The following is a 23,631-nucleotide window of genomic DNA, read 5'->3' as shown; positions in this document are numbered from 1 at the left end:
ACTGAAGTAGTCACGCTAGATTTTGAATAATAGAAGTGAGGATTCCTTTGATAGTCGATGTATATCAGATCTCTACCTTTACGGTTCTAACTGATAAGCTCAAGCGCTAAGGCTTCTGACCTAACAACGAAAGCTCCCTAGTGTATTCGAAGATTTTAGAAAATGAGGGTGATTCCAAATCACAAGCTGCGAGATGCGAGATTCTGGCCTGAGATTGGTGATCTCAACTCTCTGCTAAGCCTACTCTTCTCTTGCAAGGCCGAAAAGACTCGGGAGCTCTAGCGAATAGAGTCTCGTCTTTTCAGTCTTCCTGCTCAAACCGGGAAAGCTTTTGTTACTGTGAGGTTTCCTCATGTGAGCGGTAAAATGAACCCACATCCGCTTCGGAGGGGTGCGCTACTATGATTCCCAGCATACGTAGAAGGCTTTTTCTGTGGAGTTCTAAGCATATTTCTAAAAAGGTAGCGTAGCCCAGCTGGCTTGATCACATAGATGCCGAGAATAGATGTTCTTGATCTCCTTTTTTCCTTTTTTTTTGGCAAAAACTGGAGCATTTTGTGGGGAAGGTTTGCAGGGAAAGTTATTCAATGGCGGAAAATTATGCAGCAAGCCCAGGCTTGGGTAGGGCCTAGCCAGCAGTCTTTTTAATTACCACCCCATGTGGCGTAGATATGATTGATGGGACAAGCTTTAAAGGTTGGGTTTCTCTTACGAGCCGTTTAGTCGAGACTTCGTCAGGTCGGCCCGAACGCTAGCGGCGGCCTCTGAGGTGGTCATGGAGGCCTTAGAGGTTGAAGGGCAGCCGGGATTTTACCCCGACTAACGTCGTCAAAGCCATGTCGCAACGATCCAGGTTGTAATCGAGGCAGAAGTTGCGAGAAGGCGAGTTGTCGGATTTGCCCAGCGGACGAGAAGAGGCAAGCTTGGCTCAAGAAGCTCTTGCCACCCAATCGGGGTTCGCGATTGGTGATTGATGTCTGGAGACCCTCAGGATTCTTTAGAGTCAAACTGTGTACCTTAGTTACTGAGTGCAAACTAACTTTCCCGAGGCGGTCGGAGCCCTTTCGGTGCTCCGTAGCGAACAGGCACGAGTGCAATCCTAGCGACGGTGTGAAGCGGCGCACGTCGCTTTCAGCATGGCTCCAGTACGGCTCCAGCATGACTGCCGAGACGGGATTTCACCGGCTCCCTACAGCAGTACAAAATTAGAAGTACCTCTGCGCCGAAGGGGTCCCCCAGCGCGCGAGGCGGTCTCTTGACAGCTGAAGGCTTGCTTTTAGTGCGGACAAAGAGTATTGGAGGGCAAAAAGCTTGATCTCAGGACGCAGCGCCATTATGAAAGGACGATCGATGCGGCAGCCGAACAACGCCATGAACGCCATCAAACGCCATGTCGTCTCTCTCCAGCTGAAAGACGCCATCCACTGCTCAAGCCCCGTTCTTTGCTTGCTGCATCCGGCCATCTGACGCTCTCCCGTACTGGCCTTGTCCTTGTATTGCATTGGAGGCTGTCTCAACCTAGCTGAACATCCACAAAACTAGAGTGTCGATCATGAAGACCTACTACCACGATCCGTCGATTTCTCGACAGAGGAGAGCTGGAAGGCTCAATGTTTCATTGTCTTATTACCTAGGATGATTACTCCGCTGCCGCAGGCCCTGCGGCATGTGTTTGCTATACCGTCTTTATGAAGGCGTCGTAGGTCTGAGGTCAAGTTACCACCTGAATCCTTTTTGTGCCTTCCATATTTATATCCTTGTACAAACCCTACAACCTGCCTCGTACCTCTTGCTGACAGCCTCCGGAGAGTTCTTGCCCTAGTGCTTACAATAACGGTCCTCCCCGTGTGCTTGGTGAGTTTTCTAAAGAGCTGATCCGTACCCCTCAACTGACTGGTTGATAGACGCTAGCCTGCATCATCGCACACCCTCCAAGCATATGCAGAGAAGACCACCTTGAACTTAATTCACTCTTCTCTTAAGCACACCTCTCCATGCCTCCTCCACCTCCACCGCTGACGGGCGTATCTCGCCTGTCAGATTCAAGCTCCTCAAGAAGCCTTCTTGAGGCCTTGAAAAGCTATGCCACAAGCACACCATCACTGCCAGCCAGCGTTTTACTCCTCCTCATCCTCGCGAGCTGTGTACGATGCGCCCTACTCCTCCGCTCAAGAAAAAGCAAGCAAACAAGAAGCTGCCAAGCTCCGGCTGGAAAAAGCCCGGCTCCCGTAACATTCAGGCCCATCTATCCATGGATCTCACCACCTCAACCTCTTCCGGGACCTTACGAGCCCCGCCTCTATCCTCATCCAACTCTCCGCCGACACTCATATCCCAACCCTTCCCCACCGCCTCCTCCGGAAACAAGCTCAATATCTTACACGCGCCGGGTCTCGACGAACAGCATTCCAACACGACAGGCAATGTTACATGGAACTGTTACAACGGCAAGCAGTGGAGCTGTGGGCTGGCGAAGGAACCAATGGGTCGTTGAGGCGGGCTGAGGGTATCGATATGTCAGACGACGCAATTTATTCCTCGTGCGCTGGAAATTCGAAGCTGCAGAATGTTGGGCCCAGCAATATTGAGGCTTTTAGGCCTTATGCTGAATGGCGGAATGGTCATGTGCTCCGGTAGAGTGGGTGTGGAGGCTTCTAGGTCCTGCGTTGTATGGCTTGAACACCTCGGAGCTGCCGGAGGACCTTGATGGGGGGCTTTGACTTACGAACTGAATGGCTAGGCGTGCTGCAGGAATCGTTTCGCGGTCTTTTTTGCCGAATTGATGATGGCTTGCAGCTACTGTTTAGGTCTTTTGGCGAGATCTCTTGTGTATGAGCGTTGAATGGGAATTGGAGATAAGCGATGGGTAATTGAATATCAGCTAGTCATTTTGCTATGTCGTCATCGGCTTTAGTCTAATCTGCATGAGCAAAAGAATGCATCGGATTAACCTTCACGTCGAACTACATGTCAAACATTTTACTCGCTACCTACTCACTTCTATTTGTCTATTATGGACAGTCAGGGTGATTCATGAATTACTCAAATTAGGGACGAATGACTAGAGTTTTTCAAGTGTCTTAGCTAAGCGTCCGTCTTTGTGGCAAGCTGAGTAAGCCCAAGTTTCTCAGGTGACCACCCCCACCGTAAGTCTTGCATTCATCCAGCTATGCACCACTCCTTAGATAGAAATAAATCTTAATGCCATGCTCATTATGATCAACACATCGTACAATTTACTCCTTATCCTCCAACGGCTGATATTCATTGCTTTATAAGCCTTCAGGCTCTTATTAATCGTGTAAACTCCAGTCCAAATTCTTATCACAAGCCGCGCTTTCTCTCCAGTTTTCCATAATCAATCCAGACTACCTCCCTTCCCACCGTTCTGTCTCGGTGTAGAATCGAATGAGTGCCTCGGCACCTACATAGTCGCCTTGCTGAAACAGCTTCGCAATGTCAACGTTAAACGGTGAATCTGGTTCAGCAGATGTCAGAAGCTGGTGGATGGAGGTGAGGGTTGTCGAAAGGGTATAGATAGGCGTCCAGGCGGTTTTAAGTAAGTCGAGACAGATATCACCGGTCTGTGGTGGTGGATGATAAGTACGAGTTCCTGGGATAAGAAGCGACTTATAGAGGGGGAATACGTACTTGGAAGTTAACGTTTGGGTGACATATTCGGGTTATGAATTTAATCTCTGGAGGTGCGTTGGGATAGGTTGGGGGGATGCGAATGTCGAGTTTCCAGCGACCGCCTGATTAACGAGAGGATTAGCACCCTTCCATAGACTGGGTGAAGTATTGATATTGGCTTTCGCGCTGCTATTCAGGTGTCCCAGCATGTAAAGCTCTTAAAATCTAATTCGTGTGATTTGCCGAGTCCTCAAGAAGCGTAACCGTGGGAATATTTTAACTGATACTTTATCTTCTACTACTAGCTGACAAACAAAAAAGAATGCCTTGTACCTTCATAAGCTGTTCCAGGCACTCCTTTCATGACAGCCGTCCAATGTGTGAGTTCACTGTCACTCACAGGCCCCAGTTCAGCCAGCGCATCGTTCGGCTCCGATTGGTATGTTTGGAGTTCGGTGAGTAGCCGCTTTGTGGGGGATTGCGCTCTTGAGGACATCTGGAATATGGATAGCACTGCAACGCAGTGGCTTCGAACGAATAGACGTGAAATGTTGTGTCGGGCAGTTGCCAGGTGCGGGAGCCCAGATGCTGCAAATTGCAAAAGCAACCCCAGAGCCGCGGCTAACCACACCCAACCTTCTCGACAGCTTGTCCGCGCTCGTCGGCGCCCGGAAAATGCGCTAGCCCCGCGAACATTTCATCACTGAATAAGGCTTCGTGAAAACATTGAAACATTTCCTTGACCCACCTATTGACCAAGCGCTTAAATGTCTCCGAAAGCACTTCTCTCTCACCTACACCGCGCTAACGGCTCAGCAACATATTCGCAAAACGGATACACCATTATTGGCGCTGTAAATGGCCCCGTAGAAGTTCAGCGCAGGGATGAATTGCCAGAGGAAACTGCAATCGAAATTAATGTCAGGCCTGCCGTAGGTGTTGGAAGTAAGTTTAGCTAGACTGACTATTCTCCAGCGCGAAATAAAACAGTAGGAGCTAACATTCTGTGCTACAGGTCCAAAAGAGCGCCACCTTGAAGCCTTAATCCAAGCGACACTACGGCACATCATCCTCATTCGGAGCTATCCAAGAACGCTGATACAGGTAACACTACAGATCCGGAGTCTACCAGAGGAAGAGAGTGCTGGGGTTGGGTCTGTACTTACAAACTCTGTAAGATCGGTTCTAAAACCCGTTCATGTGGAATATTTCAGTATATCTGCTAATGCGTTTATTTGGATACTAGTCCCTTACGCTACTCCCACATCTCCTAAATACCGCGTTTCTCGCTCTCCTCTCTGCCTCGATACCTCTCTCTACAACTCTCACTAGTGCTTTTGTAGCTATTGCATCCTCTGGAAAGCTCTTCTGCTCCCCTAGCTCTGCAGATATGTTGCGCATGCAACCAATACTATCCATCCATGTCTTCGCTTTCTCTGCTCAACGTGCATTGCTTCTCGCCGAGAGTGAGGGCGAGTTTGACGTTGATAAATGGGAAGAAGCATGTGAGCTTGCGGAAGATATGTGTTGTAAGGATGCGGGTGCTGAAGAGAAGATGGATGTGGACGGCAAAGTAGTGAACCTAGGAGACTTCCTAAGGGACATGGTCAAGGAGAAGGTGGAGAAGGAACAACGATGGAAAACGGCTCCCTGATGGCTCTTTTAGTTACCAACCTTTTGCGTTCGACTACCTACCTGGCTGGAGCCAGTCTTGAGCCTACTTCGGGAGAGAGAGTTATCGATGATAAGCTAGCCCTTGAGTATGAATGATGCTAAATAAGAGGCAAATATGCGCAGCGTATGAGGAACTCCTCAAAAGCAATCCACTCAGTAGGAATAGTAGCAAGAAATGTGTAAGCCATGAGTCTAGGGGAGTTTGTAATTAGACAAACTCATTTCTGAGACTTCATGCTCTCGTACTTAGACAATGTAAAATTTCACAAGAGCTGCAAGAGGGGGAAATGGACACGAAGGTCAAAAGCTCGTATATCAGTGGATGGAAAGCCACCATTTTGAGTCTATAGTATCCATATCAAGACAGGAGCGTTTAAACGGGCGTCAATTAGAGCAAAAATCACTAATGCAAAAGCCGACAAAACCCTTTAGTTTTCCATAACTGCGTTGTGGGATGTCAGGGGTTGTTGATTAGACTCCCAATAAAAGACACTCATTTAAGATGGCAGTTATTTCAAATATGGTGACTACTGTCCATTGTAATAAAGTAATCATAGATTTTAACTGGGTTATGGCCTGCTAGAGAAGTCAATACAGTCAACAGGTCCATGTGATAATAATTGACACAATGATTCAAATAGCTCGTAAAGGCCATGCATACAATAACCCGCTAGGGGAGACAACTTTATGATTGACGTATATGGCTAATAGCTATCTTAAAAGGCGCGTAGATCCGAGTTTTAGGGGCCGTTCGGTTGCAAGTTCATATCAGAATGAGGATTTCAGAATAGAGTTATTAAATACAAATGCATGGTCCAATGGCGCCGACGCAAAAAATGCACAATATACAAGCCACCTATTGACTATGCATGGCAAAGAAATTCGTGTTTGGAGTTACAATATGCAAAACGTCAAGGTATATCCGCTTGAAAAAACATATACCAAACGAATATACTGAAGATAAATGAAACGAAATAAATGAAACGAAATCGCTTTTTGATTCATGTCATCGTTAAGATATGGCTAATATGCTAATTGATGACAAGTAAAAGAAGACAATTCGCACATCTAGGTACGAGGAAAGTATAAAAATGCAGATATAAAAGTTAGAGTCGTTACTTATACGTTATTGACCGAGGCTTTTTTTTCATCCTCGAAGGCTTGTTCCGCTAAGAGCTCTTTAAGATGTTGTTGTGGGTCCCAATTAGGAACCTCCCATGTGGTGACATCGGGAAATTTATCCCTACTAAGAGTATTTACTGTGCTAGCCTTGTGTTTTGCATCCAACAACCACCGTCTCCAGGCCGTAGTATCTGGAGCAGCTTCACCTCGTTTGACCCAGTCAATACTCTTCGTGACCACGATAACCTTCCAGAGAGCTTGGGTGAATGTCTTGTTAACACTTGGATAACCTTTGCTCTCCTCACTATCCGAGAGACATTGAGGTTTAACCTTGAAGCAAGAAGTATCCCAGTGGATTTTGGAAGGTAAAGCAGCAACGATCCAATAGGCCGCATTCAACAGCATATATGCACCCGCAAAAGCGAGCTGGAGGATATTCTGCGCATTGGCCAAAAATATAACACCAAACATAAGCATCAGCGTGCCTATTAAAGAAAGGATTCGGTAGGCCGGTGCATGTGAGAGTAGATAATGTATAGTTTCCGGGGCGAAATAAAGTTCTCGGGCAACATCTTCCTCGCATCGGACGATAAGGAAGCTACCCTTAGGGTACCGGATCACAACGTCTCCGCGCGGAACGGTTGTGTCCTTGACGGATCGCTTCGGTAGCGAAAGAGTCCATTTGTTGCTTAAACCAATAAGCGAGGAGAGCAACGACAGCAAGATTGTTGCCAGCAGAGACATGCCGTCCCCGTAGTGTATAGAGAGCGCGATAAGTATGACGGAGAGTGCAGCGCCAAGCAGCAATACGCCTGTGAGAGGAGCAACTGTTTTCGCCTTAACATGTAGGTTATTCGTCCGGGAGATCTCAACACAACGCACAGAAAACTCCATCATACGGTCCGCATCACTTCGGGATATTAGCATAGGCTGCGGTTCGCTGTGACTATTCCGCCCAACTCACCAGACAATATTCCCAATGTGGTTTATTGACTGCCTGTCATTGCCTGAAAATACGCCTGTTACACGGCCAGGGTGGGGTAAGAGCTTGGAGGGCCGTGAAGGACGGAGAAGCGCTTGAGGAGCAGGGAGGAGTCGAGGGAGGAAGACCCATTTGGAGAGAGTGGAAACTTGGGCGTTGGCAAGCACTGAACCTTCACCCAAGACAGCAAGGAAACCAACGATGTCAAGCTGGAGGCTTTTGAGAGTCTCTATCCAGTGCATGCTGGCAGGCGAACGTTCTACTGGGTGACCTGGTCAATTGGTGTTCTACCTCATGAAGACGAACCAAGACTACTGAAGGATGCGGAGGATGAGGCCGTGAGGGATAACACGGATATTGGATATATATGAAGGTGTTCATGGAGAAACGAACGAAAGTCGGAGAAAGGGCCAAGGGCCAAGAGAGGAGGTGATGCAAATCATGAATGACAGAAAACATAGCCTCCTAGCCAGACCGGTCAATGCAGGAAACGTTTCTCTTTTCAGCCTCACGCAGTAGCTGTGGGGCCTGAGGAAGCGAGAGATTGGGTTAAGCCAGGGCGGTGCAATTAGGCGGCACTTTCCATCGCGAAAACATCAAGCACTCAACTAGTTACTCGCGCGCGGTTATCCTAAAACGTCGGTTTCTCTACTCTTCTGATACTACCGTTGTCGCAATATCTCGCGCATCGCGCCATCGACTGGTGTCTTTGACCTCTTGACCTGTGCTACATCCCCGCGATCCTCTCCGCGAGACTACTCCGAAGCAGACCCTCCGCAGCGGGGCGCGATAAACATCAACCTCATTATTCTTGGGCCAACCATTATCGGTGTCGCGGTCTATCGGCCTAGCGAGTGACATATATAACTTCCTCTTGGATGCGCCGCATAGCATCGTATGTATAAGCTTCTGTTCGTACTGAGTCCTCAGGCACCCGATCTCCCTACATAACCTTTACATTTCTATTCCTTGTCTCTATATTCATACCTCAAACATATAATTTCATCAAGGATACAAGCGATGCTTTCTGTTTTCCTCCTCCCCTATCATAGTCATAGCCTACCATGTCATCCTCATTTCTATGCCCCTTGCTTCGTGACTCCCCCGCCCTGCCGGTGTCAGCCTCTCCCGTGACAAGGGGGCGCAGCTGAAGACTCGTGATAAACTAACTACACCAGATCTTTGCTGAACATATAAGGCTGATCAACCACTGGGACCTTTTTGAAGAAATTTCTGGCCTCGCCGCAAAGATAGTCCCCCAGTTAATAGTCCGTCTTATTAGGCCAGCCTTGCTCGGTCCCACCTCCATCAAGAACTGACCGCCGCGAGTGAGGCCACAGCCTTCCACCAAATCAGCCTTTCTAAGGTACCAAATTTTTTGCCTCGCAGGCTACAGATATATCTTTATTGGCCATAGTTCCACATTGGATTGCTTCGTTATATCGTACAACCTTCTCTCAGAGAAGTCCCAGATGCTACATCTGTGAATGCTGCCAATATATCAATCCATCAGGCATGCCGATTGACTCTGAGTCAAATAATCAGAGCGGTACGAACAGCACCCGGTCGGGATGGTTGAAGTGCGGCTTCCTAATTCCTTCATTGTTTGTCTGCCCCACCACCTTCTCTTGTTTCGTTTCCGGCGCAAGTGCAAACCTCTAATGAATTTCTTAGTCCACATACAGTGCTAATATAGCTTCAGATCTCACCGAGAACGAAACAACACTGACGATATTCCAAACAGACCCTATGGTGGCCATGCTATGCGACTGACCGAAGCAAGAAAGAAACGGAAAAGGAGCCCAATGCCTACTACAGACACGCAAATGATCATGAGTGAAGAACCCACGAAAGAAGAGCGTCTGCAAAGTGTGGACAAAGCATTTGGAGGCAATCTTGAACCCTCTATATATCAAAACTCTCATGACCATGGTATTTATGATGAGGAGCGTGCTAGCCTATTGGGCCGGGAAGAACAAACTTCCTGGTACCGAAACACGAAACTGTTTGCTTCAGATAATGAAAAGGAAGCCGCTGAGATAGTGCGCAGAATACGAGAAGATGAAAGAGATAATCATTTCGGGAACAGAGCATCCGAGGCAATTCCAGGACCGGAAACTCTTGATATGGGCGGCCAATTTCTTACTAATAGAAAACGCATCGAGAGAAGTGAGGTCTTTCGGATTTCAAAACATATGCCTAAAGGAGCACATCTGCATCTGCATTTCAATGCGGAACTACAGCCCGAGATACTCCTTCAAGAAGCTAGAAAAGTGCCGAACATGTATATCAGAAGCACCCAGCCTCTATTAACAGAAGCCGACCTCAAGGAAACAGAGATGGTTTTTAACGTTATTCCTGATGATACTGAGTCATCTAACGTGTTCTTGCCTACCTATAACCCAGAATGGAAAGCACCAGGGTCTCAGCCATGGATGAGGTGGTCAGATTTCCGTGAAAAATTCCATTTGCAGTTTTGCCACTTGATTGAGAAGGAGACTGCTAAACAGAAAACGACGGTCCAACCAAACAGTGTTCAAAAGAACGGTGCGAACGAGGTTGACACTGACGAAGATCCACATATTGAGTTGGAAAGTGCTGAGGTGTGGCTAAAGGACAAGATGGTGTTAAGTGAGGACGAGGCATACGGAATTTCACAGACAGTCAACGGGTAAGTCGCCTTTGCAAACTAGTAGACTGGTATGCTTATCCGTGTGCAAAGTGTCTGGGCGCGCTTTAACCAAGCCACACGCTGCTTTAAAGGACTTCTAAACTATAAAAAAGCCTTTACTTGGTACATTGGAAAGGCTATTGACCGTATGATAAAGGAAAGGATCATGTATGCCGAGCTACGCCCAATGTTGATGGACAAATCCATCCCTAGTGATGACGGCATTGGCAAAGTTAACCATGACGAGCAAATGGAACTTATCCAAGGCGCAGTCGAGGCGAAGAAGAAAGAGCTGAGGTCACAAGGCAAACTACATTTGTTCCCATTTGGCCTTAAAATCATCTACTGCACTCCTAGGTCAATACCGAAAACTCGTATGCGCGAAGAAATGCAGGATTGCATCAAGTTGAAGATTAAATTTCCCGACCTGATTTGTGGTAAGTGGTCATTCCCATACATTTTTTAGGGGTTGGAACGCCTCTATAAGGTGGTTTACCTGACATCTCCCTAGGGTTTGACCTCGTCGGAGCGGAGGACCGACCCAACCACATTGGATTCTATAAGGAAGAGTTGATGTCATTCCAAAAAACCTGCGAGGAGCTAAATCTTAACATCCCGTTCATGTTCCATGCGGGTGAAACGCTGCTAGATACTGGTGGCTCGAAGGACCCAGCGAACTCTAATCTCTATGATGCGGTTCTCTTAAAGTCCAAACGGATAGGACATGGATTTTCTCTAGTTAAGCACCCTCGCTTGATTGAAGAATTCAAGAAGAAAGACATTTGCATCGAGCTTTGCCCTATATCCAACGAGCTTCTTCACCTTTGCAGGAACATTAAAGAACATCCTTATCCACAATTACTAGCTGCTGGCATCCCGTGTACGGTTAATAGCGATAATCCTTCACTCTTCAGGTAGAACCACCTCTTTCTCTCTGTCTTGTTCGTGAGCTTAATCGGCTGACTTAGGGGTGATGTTCGCATTAGCAACTCGCTCTCTCATGAATTCTACCAGATTATGGTAGGCACACCAACAATGAATCTTCACGGATGGCGACAATTGGCCGAGTGGAGCATAACATACAGCTGCCTCACAGACGAAGAGAAGAGGAGAGCGAAGGATAATTTTAATGGGGAGTGGGAGAGCTTCTGTGCATGGATTATCACGCAATACAGTGATCGCGCAGACTCCTTGAGATAAAGGGCATTAGATATTGAAAAAGCCCTGTAGCTGTCTGTCCTCGAAATATTCTTACAATTTCTTGCAATAGTGGTCGACAATAATGCAATGCGTCATGGCTATTAGAACAACAACCAGCCAAAGCAGCGACCTAATTCTGTGCATTTGGCACGCTTTCAATGCGTTCCACAATAAACAAATGCACTGGAGCGAGAGAAAGAAGAAAGACAGTTCCCTTCACTAGAGGCATGCAACACTATGAAATTGCGGACGGGAATCCCAGTTGGGAAGTGAATACTAAGCCGGTCATTGGTTGGTTAGCTAGCTAGCTAGTTGCTAGTTTGTTTGTTTGCTTTCTCTGGGTGAGTGGATGAATGGCTCAGACTCCTCCGAGTTTGTCAGTGGATATATTTCTGTACGGCTACACAGCTTTTCACTTAGCGAAGCTTCGCCAACATATTTGATTCGAATTTACTTGGTAAGCCCGGTGTATGTTAGAGAAGGAAAGAACCCGGTTCATTTCTGTAGCTATCCGCCATTGGGGTGGCCTCGTCTCACCCTCACTCTCTCAAGCAATCTCCCTCGCTAGATTCACCATCGCCATCGCTGCGAGCTTCACCTTGCCAAAATTCACAGCAAACCATTGTTTTGCTTTGCATTGGCTAGTTGCGCGTCGTCTGTTGCAAGCAGGTGTTCATGTATGTTTCCTCCACCTCGCGCCTCCTTTCCACAAACTCTCAGCTCTCCAACCTCTCGAAAATGGGTCCCACGTTTTGTCCATTCGTGGTTATCTTCGTCCTGCTTCACGTGGCATCGACTGCAGGCCGCATTCTCATCACTCCAGCGCCACATTTCCCCCTTCCTAGTTCAGCTACTAAAGGCTTCAATGTAAAACATGCGGCTTTACTAGATCAACGAGGGTTTCAGGACTGTGACGGCGGGCGCGGTGTTTGTATGTCATCTCAAATTAATATGCCTTGACTCAATTCAACTCTCCTAACGAAGCTCAGTTGCCTGCCAAACGGGGACTTGTTATAGTGGAGCTAACGGCTACATTAGGCGCTGTTCTATGTGAGCTTCCATCACTTTCTTGAGCAAATGCTCAACCCTAACACCTTTCCCATGCTCATAGATCAAGCTGCGCACCCCGAACCATATGTTTCGAGTACGGCGACTCGGCTGGTAATATTTGTGTGAACAAGGACACTGACGGATGCCTTTCTTGGTGAGCAGCATCTTCAAGCCTCAATGAGATGACTTGTGAGGTTTAATAGACGATCACCTAGCTCGAATCCGGCTCGTGGAATATGTTACACAAATTTAAACATCGAAAATTATCAATCCGCCATATGCTGGTAAGTGTTTGTTGGGCGCGACGAACTAATTCTGATATCCGCAAAGTAACTCTGTAGGAGGCATCTTCACGGCATCTTTCACCAGCACAGTGACTAGTGATTCAACAGCAATAGCGACTGTATCCACTATATTCGTCACTGAAACCGATACAACCACGGTAAGTCCTTCTCCAGCCATGTCCTCCGCCAGTTTGGACTCCAGGAGCGATAATCCCGCAAACGCACCATCACCTGGCCTAGATGGATCTTTTGCACAATCCACTTTAATAGCAGGAGTCATAAATCCATCCAATTTACCCCCAATCATTCCAGCAACTTCTGCATTTAGTACTACCCCGTGGAGCTATTATCGGGATTTCAATAGGCTCAGGTCTTACATGTATCTTTCTAGTCATAACTGCAATGTTGCTGCTCCTCCGTCAACGGCGTAAAACCGAGGAGGTCGTTAACAGTTCCTCCATTCGATTGAAGAAAATCCCAGCCTATGATCAAAACACCCCCGGAAACAGCAACCCGGATAACGCCATAGTAGAGATCATCTCTCCTCGAAGCCCACGAGAACCATAGTCACCAATGTCACTGAATTTGCACCCAGTGAGTCCTGAACTAGGCTCGAGGGAGGTGTGCACGACATCAGAGCTTGACTCGACGCCCGTCAGCCCAATTACCTCGCGAGTTCCTTCGACAATAGCTGGATATCCATCAACAGCAACCTACCCTAGCAGCTCAGTAGGATCGCGTGGATACGGTCGGGCTCTCCCTACTCAGCTGACTTCGGGATTGAGAGATGAACAGGTGCAGGTCCGTACCTCATGGCAGATAGAGCACTGGGTGATAGATACTGGGAGGCAGAGGCACAACAATTAGATGCTGATGCCAAGGAAGGTTCAAATAATGAGGCTGGGCCGAATGAGGGTGAAGGCAGCACTCGGGAACATCACGACCATTTGCGCAACTTGCAATCTTAAGCTTTTCGAGCATGTGTACTGGCTGGAAGTCGATGGCTGGCCGTTTATGTACGGGCTCGGGTCTGTTGCTCGGATGCGCTCCACTCTTTTTCATTCACGGTATATGTTTTAGGGAGTAGATACTAACGCTGGCCACAGCCGCGATATGGGCGATCTTCCGTTGAAGGAATAGAGAGACCGGTGGATGTAAAATAAAATGGCATGTGGTGGAATCCTTACTTTAGAATTAAGGCTCGATTTCTTGTCCTTGGAAGGTCCTTATGAGACTTGTAACCCATTTTTTGGGCAAGGGTTTGAGAGAATTCTCGTGATGACACATACAGAGTAAATGGGACTATTTTCAAACACAAAATAAAAATTAAAAAACAGAAAGGGAGGGGTAAAGAAAAGCAAGGTCTCTTGCATTATTTTAATTTTAGTAACCGCAAGCACCCTCGAAGCATAATTGTTTAAAGTCGCTGGCAACGATTTAAACACTAACACCTTACGGTCTCTTAAAAAGGCCCACGCTGGATCTGCATATATATCAGAATTAATAGCGTAGCTAAAAAGGCGTGATGCTAAGGCAAGGGCCTAGGAAGATTTTGACCGCAGTTAATGCAGGATGGGTGCAATACCAATGACATTAGTCCAAACTTACAAGAACAGCAATAGAAGGATTGGGGAGGATCACAGGTCTTGGGATAAGGTTGGGTTCTGCAAGGAAACCATGACTGCGGTTTTGAATTTAATGGAACAGCCATAACTCCAAAACGAAACCTCCACATAAATACTGAAGCATCGACCAAATGCCCTGCGTCTACCCGGATGGCTGACCGCGTATTCCCAAACCACCCACAAACACGAGCCGGACCTAAACCCAAGCAACCCACGAAGCCGCAGTCGAATCCACCAAGCCATCACCAGCGCCGGCCCAAAGCCGCCAGATGCGCCGTGGGGAGTTTCAGGACCTCCCACCCCACCTCCCCCCGCACCCGCACAGAACAACTCCTCGCCCTTGCCATCCTTACCTGCGCGCAAACCCCCCTCCCCCACCAGCTGCACTCCCAAACAGCACCACCACCCCGACCTCGGGCCCGCTCTCGTGCTTCACGCGCTCTAGCAACTCCCGCCCCGCCCCGCGCCCCTGTGCTGCTTCTGACACTGCGAGGTCGGCCGCGTAGCACGTGTCCGCTGTTGCTCGTGCAGCGCGCGAGGCCGGTGAAGGTGGTGTCGGGGAGGCGGGCGGTGGTGAGTAGGTTGGAGGGGAGAGCAGGCGGCCTAGGCGGGTTGAGAGGGTGAAGGTGTGTAGGATGGAGAGAGAGAGGGAGAGGGAGAGAGGGAGGGCTGGAGGGTGTAGGTGATTTCTAGGGGGTTGGGGTGGTGTGAACGCGAGTGTGGTTGAGTGGTGAGAAAGGGTGAGGGGTTAGGAAGGCGCACCGGGGGCTGGAGGAGGGGTTGTCGTGCCTGTGGCTTTGGGTGTTTTCTTGGTGGTCTTGGGGTTGGGTTGAGTTTTATGGCGGGTTGTGAGTGCGATTTGAAGTTCAATTCGGTAGCCTCAAGTACGCCCAGCGTTGTGAGAGGAATTGAAATTTGGTCTCTCAATTGAGAAGTTTGCGGGTAGTTAATGCTTTGTCAATGGGGTCGGATGGTTGTAACTTAATTTAAAATGTGGATCTTCGGCGATGCTGAGCTACCTTACCTAGCGTAAGTTACGGTGGACGAGAGAGACCGCAAAAACGCACACGTGACATATAAAGACGAGAAAGATTATAAGGGCTCCAAGTTTGTCTTGTAGGATTTGCATGTAGAAGAGAAGGAGGAGGTAAGAAGACTGCAGCTGGAAATTGCAGGCCCATGTTGTACCCTCAAATGGAAATCCACACTAATCCAGCGCCGTGTTCCCAATTCCATGCAGAAAATACTTGTAGAGAAAAATGCCAGTTGGGATGATTAGTGGGCTAGTATTGAGTTGTGGAACATTTGAGTAAGTCCCAATCAATGTTGCCGAAACTTATCAAATCCACTTGGAACCTCATCTGACGGTTTTAGCACAGTCTATTGGCACCCATTCGTAATATACACTCCTGTCCTTCCGCACCAAGCTGCGAAGTTCTCCAACACTCCCTTAACTCAAGTAGCAGACCTCCCTATCTTATACTTCACTCTTCTCCTTCGGCAAATTCGGCTCGGCCGGGCTTGGAGTTCAAATACTCATTCCTACTCGGGAAAACTCCATTAGTATTCTGAACACAAACCACAAACATGTCATTAGCGAAGTATCCTCACCTCTCGATAGCCCAGTGCATTGTAGAATATGCGATGATGAGGGGTGGTGCCCAGTACAGGATTTGTTGGCGCGTTCGGCGAAAGGTGTTGAAGATCGCATTGTTAAGAGCACCTGCAAGAGGCCTTTGACGGTTTGGAGACAAGGCATAGGTGGTAACCCCCTTTTGGGGCGGAGAGCCTGGTTGATTGTGTGAGCCAGAGTTTTGAGGGAACTGTCGGAGGATTGGACAATCGGAGTCTGCTGTTTGTGGGTCTTGAGCAGAGGGTTAGTTACCTAGACTACCCCACCATCCCATATATCTATAAAGAGGAGATATTAGCATAGTCGTCGACGCGCAATGGCATGTGTAAATGACATGATGCCCTGAAGGAATGGACGGCCGTATAGGTGCCGGGTTTGATTGAAGTTCACTTACACGCCTGGCACTTTTCCACCACCGCCACCCATTTTGTCGGTATTATGGCGACTTTAGAAGGGAAATTGGAGGTGTAGATAGAGAAGAGAGAGCCGTTTGCTGTGGTTCGGATTTGCCTGAAGGTGTCAGGTGGAGTCGAAAGAACCATCGATTCCGAGAGCACGTGACATGATGCTTTACCGAAAATGATCATGATGAAGCTTCGACTTTTTGCTTGAAGCTCATCCAACTGCGACAACATCAACCGTTCTCGTCGCTTATCCCTTATCTCCCTTCGAACCCGACGCTCGTCTGCGCAATGGCGAATGCCCTCTCAGCGGTCTACAAATGGGCCGTCCCCGCCGCCTTAGGTTATACCCTCATCCAGTCCTCGATTTACGATGTTAAAGGCGGCACCCGCGCCGTCATCTTCGATAGGCTTTCCGGAGTCAAGGATCAGGTTGTTAATGAGGGAACACATTTTCTTATTCCCTGGTTACAGAAGAGCATCATTTATGATGTGAGGACAAAGCCACGGAACATCTCGACGACAACAGGTAGCAAAGATCTGCAGATGGTGAGCTTAACACTCAGAGTGCTGCATAGGCCGGAGGTGCAAATGCTGCCGAAGATCTACCAGGTATGGAACAATGTCTCTTATAGTTCCCAATTCTGTGTTGTCTTAGAAGCAGCCGTCAAGTGGAGTCAGTAGAGTTCCCATTTCCGCTAACACCGCCTCCAGAACCTCGGTCAAGACTACGACGAGCGTGTTCTCCCTTCAATTGGAAACGAAGTGCTCAAGGCTATCGTCGCACAGTTCGACGCTGCCGAACTCATTACCCAGCGTGAAGCCGTGAGCAACCGCATCCGAACCGATCTCCTCAAGCGCGCTCAAGAATTCAACATCGCCTTAGAAGATGTATCCATTACACATATGACATTCGGCAAAGAGTTCACCAAGGCTGTGGAGGAGAAGCAAATCGCGCAACAGGAAGCGGAGAGGGCAAGATTCATTGTGGAGAAGGCTGAGCAGGAGAGGCAGGCAAACGTCATTCGGGCTGAGGGTGAAGCAGAGGCGGCAGACACGATCAGCAAGGCCGTGGCGAAGTCTGGCGATGGTCTTATTATGATTCGACGGATTGAAACACAGAAGGATATTGCGCAGATGTTGGCTGGTAACCCTAATGTCTCATATCTACCAGGTGGGGGATCTGGAAGCGACAGTGGGAAGGGAGGCAACTTTTTGTTGGGTTTGAGATAATAATGAAGAACCAAAAAGCATGGATTAGTGAGTTAATGGCGTACTGTATCATATACTGCTTATTCTACATTATGCTTCTTGATAGCCTAGGGAATCCAGACTCCTCTTAAGTTTAATCATCTGCATCTACCCGCCTTTCTTAACTACCTGCTGGTTTTAACTGGTCTCTAACCATTTTGACTGCTGAATTGTGGTCTTAGAGGCGTCCTATACGAAGCTTAAGAGATACAAAAGAAAGATATAACACTCCCGCTTTCTCTCATCTCAGAAATCAATTTCGAGTTCAACGCCGTCCAAACAATCTTCCAATCCATCCTCCTCTCCCACAATGCCTAATCCACGCTCTCCGCCATTTCCCCTAAAACGCGCACCACCGCCGATCCTGCTCACACTCGGGGTCCAGCGTGACGTCAATCCTACATATTCAAATTAAACATCAACATTCCACGATATCCCACTACTCAGTTACTCTACTGCTCGGCCTCTCTATAGTGCTACCGCTCTGCTGCTCTGCCGCTCTGCCGCTCTGCTGCTCTGCTGTTCTGACTGCTCCACCACTCTGTTCTCTCCTCACGTAACCCACCCTTGTCCCTCCAATGCACCTCACAGGTTCCTGCGCCTGCCGCAACCTCACCCACACGCTCTCCCTCGCCTCCCCCTCCGACGCCCGCACCTCCCTCCGCCACCGCCGCAACTGCAAGAAGGCCTTCGGCACCAACTACAGCCTGACGGCCAAAGTGCCAGTTTCCAGCTTCGCCTACACGGCGGAGTCTGGGGCGCCGACCGAGCATGTAGCGGACAATGGGTCTGGGACGCTGGCCCGTAGGGAGTTTTGCGGGAAGTGCGGGAGCTTTATTTTGGAGTATGGGTAGGTGGGATTTTCGAGTTTCTGGTTTTTGGGGGTGAAGGGAAGGGGAGAGGAGGGGAGGAAGTGGGAGTGGGGAGCTTGATGGGAGCCTGGGGTGGAGGGAGATATGTCGTGACTGGTGCTGCTACTGCTACTATTACAATTGCTAATATGGCCCGCGCGTTATTTGGTTCAGGAAACCGCGAAAGAGCATTTCCGATATATTTGTGTGGGGAGCCTAGGTGGTCCGGGTGCGCTGCCGCCGAAGGGAGAGTTCTTCTGTAAAGATCGCGCTGGGCGGATGCCTGATGTGCCGGGTTAGTGTCTCCTATTCATTTCTGAGAAGTGTCTGCTTCGATTCTGAAGGGAGGGGACTAATAGAGAGCAAGCGTATTTCATAAGCGGGAGATTAAGGAGTAGGTAGATACATCTAGAGCGTAGGAGTGGTGCGTTTATAAATGTGGATGGAGGTGGAAGGGAAAGAGTGTGCTTGTGGGGGGTTGGAGGCCGGGGTTGAGCGTTGAGCGTTGAGAGTTATTCAGCGAGGTGGTTATAGCGTCCTAACTTTCAGTATGAAGCATCGCGGTGGATGATTAGAGATTTTTAAAAAGGCTGTTTATATTTTGGAGCGTATAGCAAAGAATAGCACAACAATATTTAGCAAGATCGTTCCGACCCAATGCCCAACCGGGCACTACAGCATTATTCCAAGAGCGTCCCCACTCAGTTACTCAACCTCATACCCCTCAAACAGCTCAAGCCCCCTCCCAGGGCGAACACACAAAACAACGACCTCCATTCTCTAGACCCATGAAATCAACACAGCTACCTCAACCTCCTTACTCCCCGTTTCCTCTCACCCCTACCCCACCCTCCTAACCAAAACTCCATACCAAACCCTCCACCCAACCCACTTAAACCCCCTCTCCCCCACTATCCCCTCCCGCACATCCCCCGCCTCCACCCCCCTCTCCCTCACCTCCAAAACCTCAAACCCCGCCCTCTCCGCCGCCTCCACCGTCTCACGCACCCCGTGCGCGAAGCTCGCGCCGCGGATCTTGATGCCGTCGGCCCCAACGAACCCGGCCTGGCTGCGCGACCCCATTTCCGGGTGCATGTTCGTCAGCAGCGCGTAGCCGCGCGGGAGGAGGAGCGAGGAGAGCGTGCTGAAGAAGGCGGGGAGCGGGATGTGTTCGAGGACGAGGGTGCTGAGGAGGGCGTCGGCAAGGGTGGGGATGTCGGCGAGGGAGGGGGGGTGGTGGGGCTGGGTCTGTGGTTGGTTCTGTAGCTGGGTTTGGTCCTGGTTCTGGTTCTGGTTCTGGTTCTGGACTTGGGATTGGAATTGGAATTTGGATTGGGACTGAGGGGACGGCGATGTAGCGGCGAAGCAATCCGCCTGGCGCAGCTGCAGCGCGACGTTCGGATTCGCTTTGCTCAGCGGCTCGAGCTTCTGCGCCGCGACGGCGAGCATGCCGGCGGAGAAGTCGAGGCCTGTGATGCGGACGTCGAGGCCCGGGGGCCAGGTGTGTGAAAGTAGCTTGGCGGTGTTGCGGCCGGTGCCGCAGCCCAGGTCGATGATGGTGAGGGGGGCAGAGGGGACGAGTGATTCGGGGGATGTGGCGAGCGCGAGGAAGTTCGGGAGTAGCGTCGCGAGTTCGAGGTCGTCGATTGCTTGTAGGATGTTGCCATCTGTGTCGTAGACCGGGGCCCAGGCGTTGTAGGTGTCGATGGTGGGGAGGTGTTGGACTGGTGTTGGGGGCTTGGGTGGCGATGAGGGCGTCCAGGTGGATTGCTCTGTTGCTTTGGGAGTTTCTTCAGGATTTGTGATTTTGGCTGCTGCATTTGCGGGCGCGGGTTGGGCTATATCGGATGACTCTGACGCGGTGGTCGAGAATGAACCGTATAGTGCTGAAGGGTAGGCATCCTGATGTAATGAGTTTTCGGGACAGAGGTCAATGAGAGAGGCGTCGAAAGTCATGTTGACAGTGGATGGTTGTGTCATTTTGATATTGAAGCCCGAGGCCAAAACTCCACTCGCTTGATCTTGAACCCGGACAAAGGGAGAGATCAAAAGTGAAAACCTGCTTTAGAGAAAGATCAAGCCTCACAAAACCAGATAGACTAAAGGAATTGACTGAACAGAGATAACAGACGGCGTTTGAGGGCGTTTATAAGGCTTAATTGAAATTTGATGCACGCCCTTCTTGCAACCATCCCAAGGCAGCATGTCGCGCAGCATCTTCAGATGACTCACATCCCGTACGCAACCATTCGGAGCCACCAAAGGGGGAGACGGTGGCCAGCCACACCCGTTAAACCTGCCAAAAAAGATGACTTTTCCCGAAGAATGTTATCAAATGAGAAGCTCTGCCAGATGCAGTGCTACCACCCGTCCATAACGAAATCGACTTCACCCTTCGCGCGACGCGCAAAAGAACTCTGCGCCGCTGCTGGTACAAGGACGTTGCCTCCATTTAGCCATTTATGGCTAGCGTGCGAGCAGGAGCCGAAAATGCGTAGACCCAAGTTTATGCCGGCCTTGCTTGGCCTGTTTTAATGCGAAAGCTAACTTATAATTTATCTCAGGCTCCTACTCTTAGCCTTCAAAATATACTTAGAAGAGAAGTGTAGCCCACCATTTGACTTTCTGCTACGTCTATTGCAGTAAGGGAAGCTATTTATTCTACTGTGCACTTATAAGTTAAGTGTACCCTGACTCATCTACATACACAAGCTGATAAGAATGAAAAGCCTACAGGTTTTAGAGATAGAAATCTCGCAAGTCGGCGTTACGCTCTTTGGCTACGCTGCGAGCTACCTTCTTCGGCCAACCAATCGATCCCAGAGCCCTGCTTATACTCATAGCGGTCACGATAACCTCAAATTCATCCCAGAGGAATACCACCATCTCATCCAAGTATAGTCCAGGTTTTTCAGGCAAGTGTTGTTGCAAGGCTTGCAACATTAGAGGCGTGATACTTTGACGTCGTCAGCAACGGAGGTTTGAGCGAATGTTTTTGATCGAACGCTTGCTGCAGCCAGCGATGTCAGATTTATGCGACAGAGTAATTGTGGAACATGCAAGATGCGGCTGCTGTCAAGTTCGTTTGGGCGCCTTTGCGAGTCATGTGATCGCTAACTTTAAAAGTAAGGGTCATTCGGTTGGAAAAGCGTCAGATTGAATCTGAACTGAAAGTCCGGCAGAAAGAACGCGTTCCTTCCCGATTTGACACGCGTCTGTGGCTCTACGGGTTGCACGGACGTGTGTAATCTGAAGCCTTTAGATTCAAATGAGGAGCTCGAAGCTCCTCGTTTGAACTAACGCCAAGACCTCTGTTTAGATTCTATATATGGTAAAGTGCGCTGTACAGCGTAGAAATAAGCGGCCGATATTGGCACGTGCGCAACCACCAAAAATCGACGATTGTTTGAGGAGGAGATGGACTAGAAGATAATTTAGAATATATACAAGTACTATATAAAGCGTCTATACAATTATAAAAGACGTAATGGGCAGATGATAAAGTATTAGGGTAGTAATATATCTTCAAAAATCGATTTTTAGTGGTTGCGCATGTGCTAATATCGGCCGCTTATTTCTACGCTGTACAGGTGCGCCTAGTTTTAGCGTGGTTTTTAGGCGGTTAGAGGAACACCAAAAACTTATGACTGAAGTTAAGCTGAACTGGAATTCAACTGAACAGTCGCCTTAGAATTAGATTAGAGCCCCAGATCAACTCTATTCTGAAGCCCTCATTCTGATCTGAACTTGTAACCGAACGACCCCTAAGCCGTGTAAAAAGGGATGCAACATGGCCCTATAAAGTTCATGTGTTCCTATTACTTATTTATTAACCACACACTATAATGTATCTCCTTATTGAACTCAAGAACTCTCACATGCTCTGACCGGCCACGTAGCAGCACAAAGGCGCAGAGACTGGCGAGGTGGAGTATGTGCAGCACCTACAGCTCCTGTCTCGATAATGGACTGCAACGATGCGGCCACACGACGCTCAAACAACGTTGCTCGCTGAAGCACGGCTTCTATCACCATACACACCTGTTGCTTTCGTGAAATAGATCCGCTCAGCGCCATTGCCAGCATTATTGCCGTCCTACAGCTTACAGGGAAAGTGATGGGATGCCAGCAATATGCGATCGAGGCTGTCCGCCAAGACTTTATCCACTCATTAAATTAATGGCGGTGCTAGCTAGGGACGTTGACCAATAGATCAACAACACGTTTCTTAACCCGCAGGCGTTCCGGTCAGCAACGACAGTAGCGAGAGAATAAAAAAGAAAATATAAAGTTCGCTGGACTATAATAACCACGCCGACATACAATGCCTTTAATATAGCGTGGGAAATGGCTCTAACTTGGATTCAAGAAGGGTTTAAGGTTCTTTGCTTTCATCTTAGCTTACCTAAATCGATGTAAAAGAAAGATAAAAAAAAGATAGGACGCTAACTTTATTCGTCTAATTCGTATAGAATGTAAGTAGACAATTCAAGATAGACGAGATGCGATAATGGCTGACCGAAGTCTCTTTATTGGTGTAGCGAGTAAGTCAACAATTTAAGACAGACGGGATGTGATAATAGCTGACCGAAGTCTCCTTATTGGTGTAGTTTGATGTAAGTCAATAATTCGAGATTGGCGAGATGCGATAATAGCTGACCGAAGTCTCTTTATTGGTGTAGTTGGATGTAAGTTGATAATTTAAGATAGACGAGATGCAATAATAGCTGACCGAAGTCTCTTGATTGGTATAGCTAGTAAGTCGACAATTTAAGATAGACGAGATACGATAATAGCTGACCGAAGTCTCTTTATTGGTGTAGCGGGACTGGAGGTATCTCGAAGACAATGATTTCGCTAAAAGATTCTTTAACAAGATCCTCCCTAACAAGATCTTCTTCAACAAGATCTTCTTCAACAAGATCCAAAAATCTTTGGTCGCGGTTATTAAATCGCAGCCCAATTCTAAACTTTGCGCGGACTGTACAAAAGTGCTCTCTTTCAAACGGTCTTTTTCTTTGCGTGAATTACGTGTACTTGCAAAGAACTGTGATCTTTGCAATTTATTACATTTTGCGCTGTCATCCCTTGACATGAAAGATGAAACGCCGATTCGAGTAAGAAGACGATGCTCAGCCTTGGAGCTAGCTGATAGCGGCCAACGTATTCTTCATCTCTGCTCTACTTCAGGTTTGTCTTGATATTGAGGTATTGTATAAATGCTGATCGGGAAATTCCAGCCAAAGGACTCTCT

The 23,631-nt window shown here is 48.5% G+C and overlaps 10 protein-coding genes across 10 annotated transcripts; 6 read left to right on the top strand and 4 right to left on the bottom strand.

Moving 5' to 3' along the window:
• Positions 1–1,994: 1,994 nt before the first annotated feature.
• Positions 1,995–2,494, top strand: K441DRAFT_682558 (uncharacterized protein; the record flags this gene model as incomplete). The annotated part of the gene is made up of 2 exons (XM_067651591.1): positions 1,995–2,144; positions 2,174–2,494. 2 exons carry the CDS (start codon positions 1,995–1,997, stop codon positions 2,492–2,494), a joined length of 471 nt encoding a protein of 156 aa, XP_067496979.1.
• An 874-nt stretch (positions 2,495–3,368) lies between these two features.
• K441DRAFT_622870 (ubiquitin-conjugating enzyme) lies at positions 3,369–4,149 on the bottom strand (the record flags this gene model as incomplete). Its single annotated transcript, XM_067646022.1, has 3 exons — positions 3,967–4,149; positions 3,652–3,755; positions 3,369–3,584 (listed from the first exon to the last, which is right to left on the bottom strand). The coding sequence occupies exons 1-3, from the start codon at positions 4,127–4,129 to the stop codon at positions 3,369–3,371; spliced, it is 483 nt and encodes a 160-aa protein (XP_067496978.1). The 5' UTR covers positions 4,130–4,149.
• A 251-nt stretch (positions 4,150–4,400) lies between these two features.
• Positions 4,401–5,287, top strand: K441DRAFT_691128 (uncharacterized protein; the record flags this gene model as incomplete). Its single annotated transcript, XM_067652454.1, has 3 exons — positions 4,401–4,578; positions 4,649–4,791; positions 4,880–5,287. The coding sequence occupies 3 exons, from the start codon at positions 4,401–4,403 to the stop codon at positions 5,285–5,287; spliced, it is 729 nt and encodes a 242-aa protein (XP_067496977.1).
• Positions 5,288–5,985: 698 nt separating this feature from the next.
• On the bottom strand, positions 5,986–7,909 carry K441DRAFT_648363 (uncharacterized protein). Its single transcript, XM_067646888.1, has 2 exons — positions 7,394–7,909; positions 5,986–7,339 (listed from the first exon to the last, which is right to left on the bottom strand). Exons 1-2 carry the CDS (start codon positions 7,651–7,653, stop codon positions 6,427–6,429), a joined length of 1,173 nt encoding a protein of 390 aa, XP_067496976.1. The 5' UTR covers positions 7,654–7,909; the 3' UTR covers positions 5,986–6,426.
• A 1,197-nt stretch (positions 7,910–9,106) lies between these two features.
• Positions 9,107–11,517, top strand: K441DRAFT_353610 (Metallo-dependent hydrolase). The gene is made up of 4 exons (XM_067641327.1): positions 9,107–10,082; positions 10,134–10,519; positions 10,594–10,996; positions 11,051–11,517. Exons 1-4 carry the CDS (start codon positions 9,175–9,177, stop codon positions 11,280–11,282), a joined length of 1,929 nt encoding a protein of 642 aa, XP_067496975.1. The 5' UTR covers positions 9,107–9,174; the 3' UTR covers positions 11,283–11,517.
• A 2,781-nt stretch (positions 11,518–14,298) lies between these two features.
• On the top strand, positions 14,299–15,200 carry K441DRAFT_670654 (uncharacterized protein). Its single transcript, XM_067650311.1, has one exon. The coding sequence runs from the start codon at positions 14,511–14,513 to the stop codon at positions 14,745–14,747; it is 237 nt and encodes a 78-aa protein (XP_067496974.1). The 5' UTR covers positions 14,299–14,510; the 3' UTR covers positions 14,748–15,200.
• A 531-nt stretch (positions 15,201–15,731) lies between these two features.
• K441DRAFT_432522 (uncharacterized protein) lies at positions 15,732–16,031 on the bottom strand (the record flags this gene model as incomplete). Its single annotated transcript, XM_067641645.1, has 2 exons — positions 15,732–15,786; positions 15,853–16,031. Coding segments are annotated over 2 exons (234 nt in total), but the record flags the coding sequence as incomplete, so codon positions are not given.
• A 535-nt stretch (positions 16,032–16,566) lies between these two features.
• Positions 16,567–17,614, top strand: K441DRAFT_622857 (uncharacterized protein; the record flags this gene model as incomplete). The annotated part of the gene is made up of 2 exons (XM_067646021.1): positions 16,567–16,887; positions 16,990–17,614. 2 exons carry the CDS (start codon positions 16,567–16,569, stop codon positions 17,506–17,508), a joined length of 840 nt encoding a protein of 279 aa, XP_067496972.1. The 3' UTR covers positions 17,509–17,614.
• Positions 17,615–18,104: 490 nt separating this feature from the next.
• K441DRAFT_709339 (uncharacterized protein) lies at positions 18,105–18,874 on the top strand (the record flags this gene model as incomplete). Its single annotated transcript, XM_067653846.1, has 2 exons — positions 18,105–18,376; positions 18,593–18,874. 2 exons carry the CDS (start codon positions 18,105–18,107, stop codon positions 18,675–18,677), a joined length of 357 nt encoding a protein of 118 aa, XP_067496971.1. The 3' UTR covers positions 18,678–18,874.
• A 343-nt stretch (positions 18,875–19,217) lies between these two features.
• Positions 19,218–20,357, bottom strand: K441DRAFT_682552 (S-adenosyl-L-methionine-dependent methyltransferase; the record flags this gene model as incomplete). Its single annotated transcript, XM_067651590.1, has 1 exon — positions 19,218–20,357. One exon carries the CDS (start codon positions 20,355–20,357, stop codon positions 19,218–19,220), a length of 1,140 nt encoding a protein of 379 aa, XP_067496970.1.
• Between the last annotated feature and the right edge of the window lie 3,274 nt (positions 20,358–23,631).

The sequence above is a fragment of the Cenococcum geophilum genome (genome assembly GCF_001692895.1).
Source record: "Cenococcum geophilum 1.58 unplaced genomic scaffold K441scaffold_85, whole genome shotgun sequence".
NCBI lineage: Eukaryota > Fungi > Ascomycota > Dothideomycetes > Gloniales > Gloniaceae > Cenococcum > Cenococcum geophilum.
This window is presented reverse-complemented; position numbering and strand designations above follow the sequence as displayed.

Bases quoted from the DNA above. Each gene is read 5' to 3' on its own strand.
- K441DRAFT_648363 (XM_067646888.1), bottom strand. From the start codon at position 7,653: ATGCACTGGATAGAGACTCTCAAAAGCCTCCAGCTTGACATCGTTGGT. The intron at 7,340-7,393 runs GTGAGTTGGGCG...AATATCCCGAAG, and splicing joins CACATTGGGAATATTGTCTG to TGATGCGGACCGTATGATGG.
- K441DRAFT_353610 (XM_067641327.1), top strand. From the start codon at position 9,175: ATGCGACTGACCGAAGCAAGAAAGAAACGGAAAAGGAGCCCAATGCCT. The intron at 10,083-10,133 runs GTAAGTCGCCTT...CCGTGTGCAAAG, and splicing joins ATTTCACAGACAGTCAACGG to TGTCTGGGCGCGCTTTAACC. The intron at 10,520-10,593 runs GTAAGTGGTCAT...ACATCTCCCTAG, and splicing joins ATTTCCCGACCTGATTTGTG to GGTTTGACCTCGTCGGAGCG.
- K441DRAFT_670654 (XM_067650311.1), top strand. From the start codon at position 14,511: ATGCGCCGTGGGGAGTTTCAGGACCTCCCACCCCACCTCCCCCCGCAC.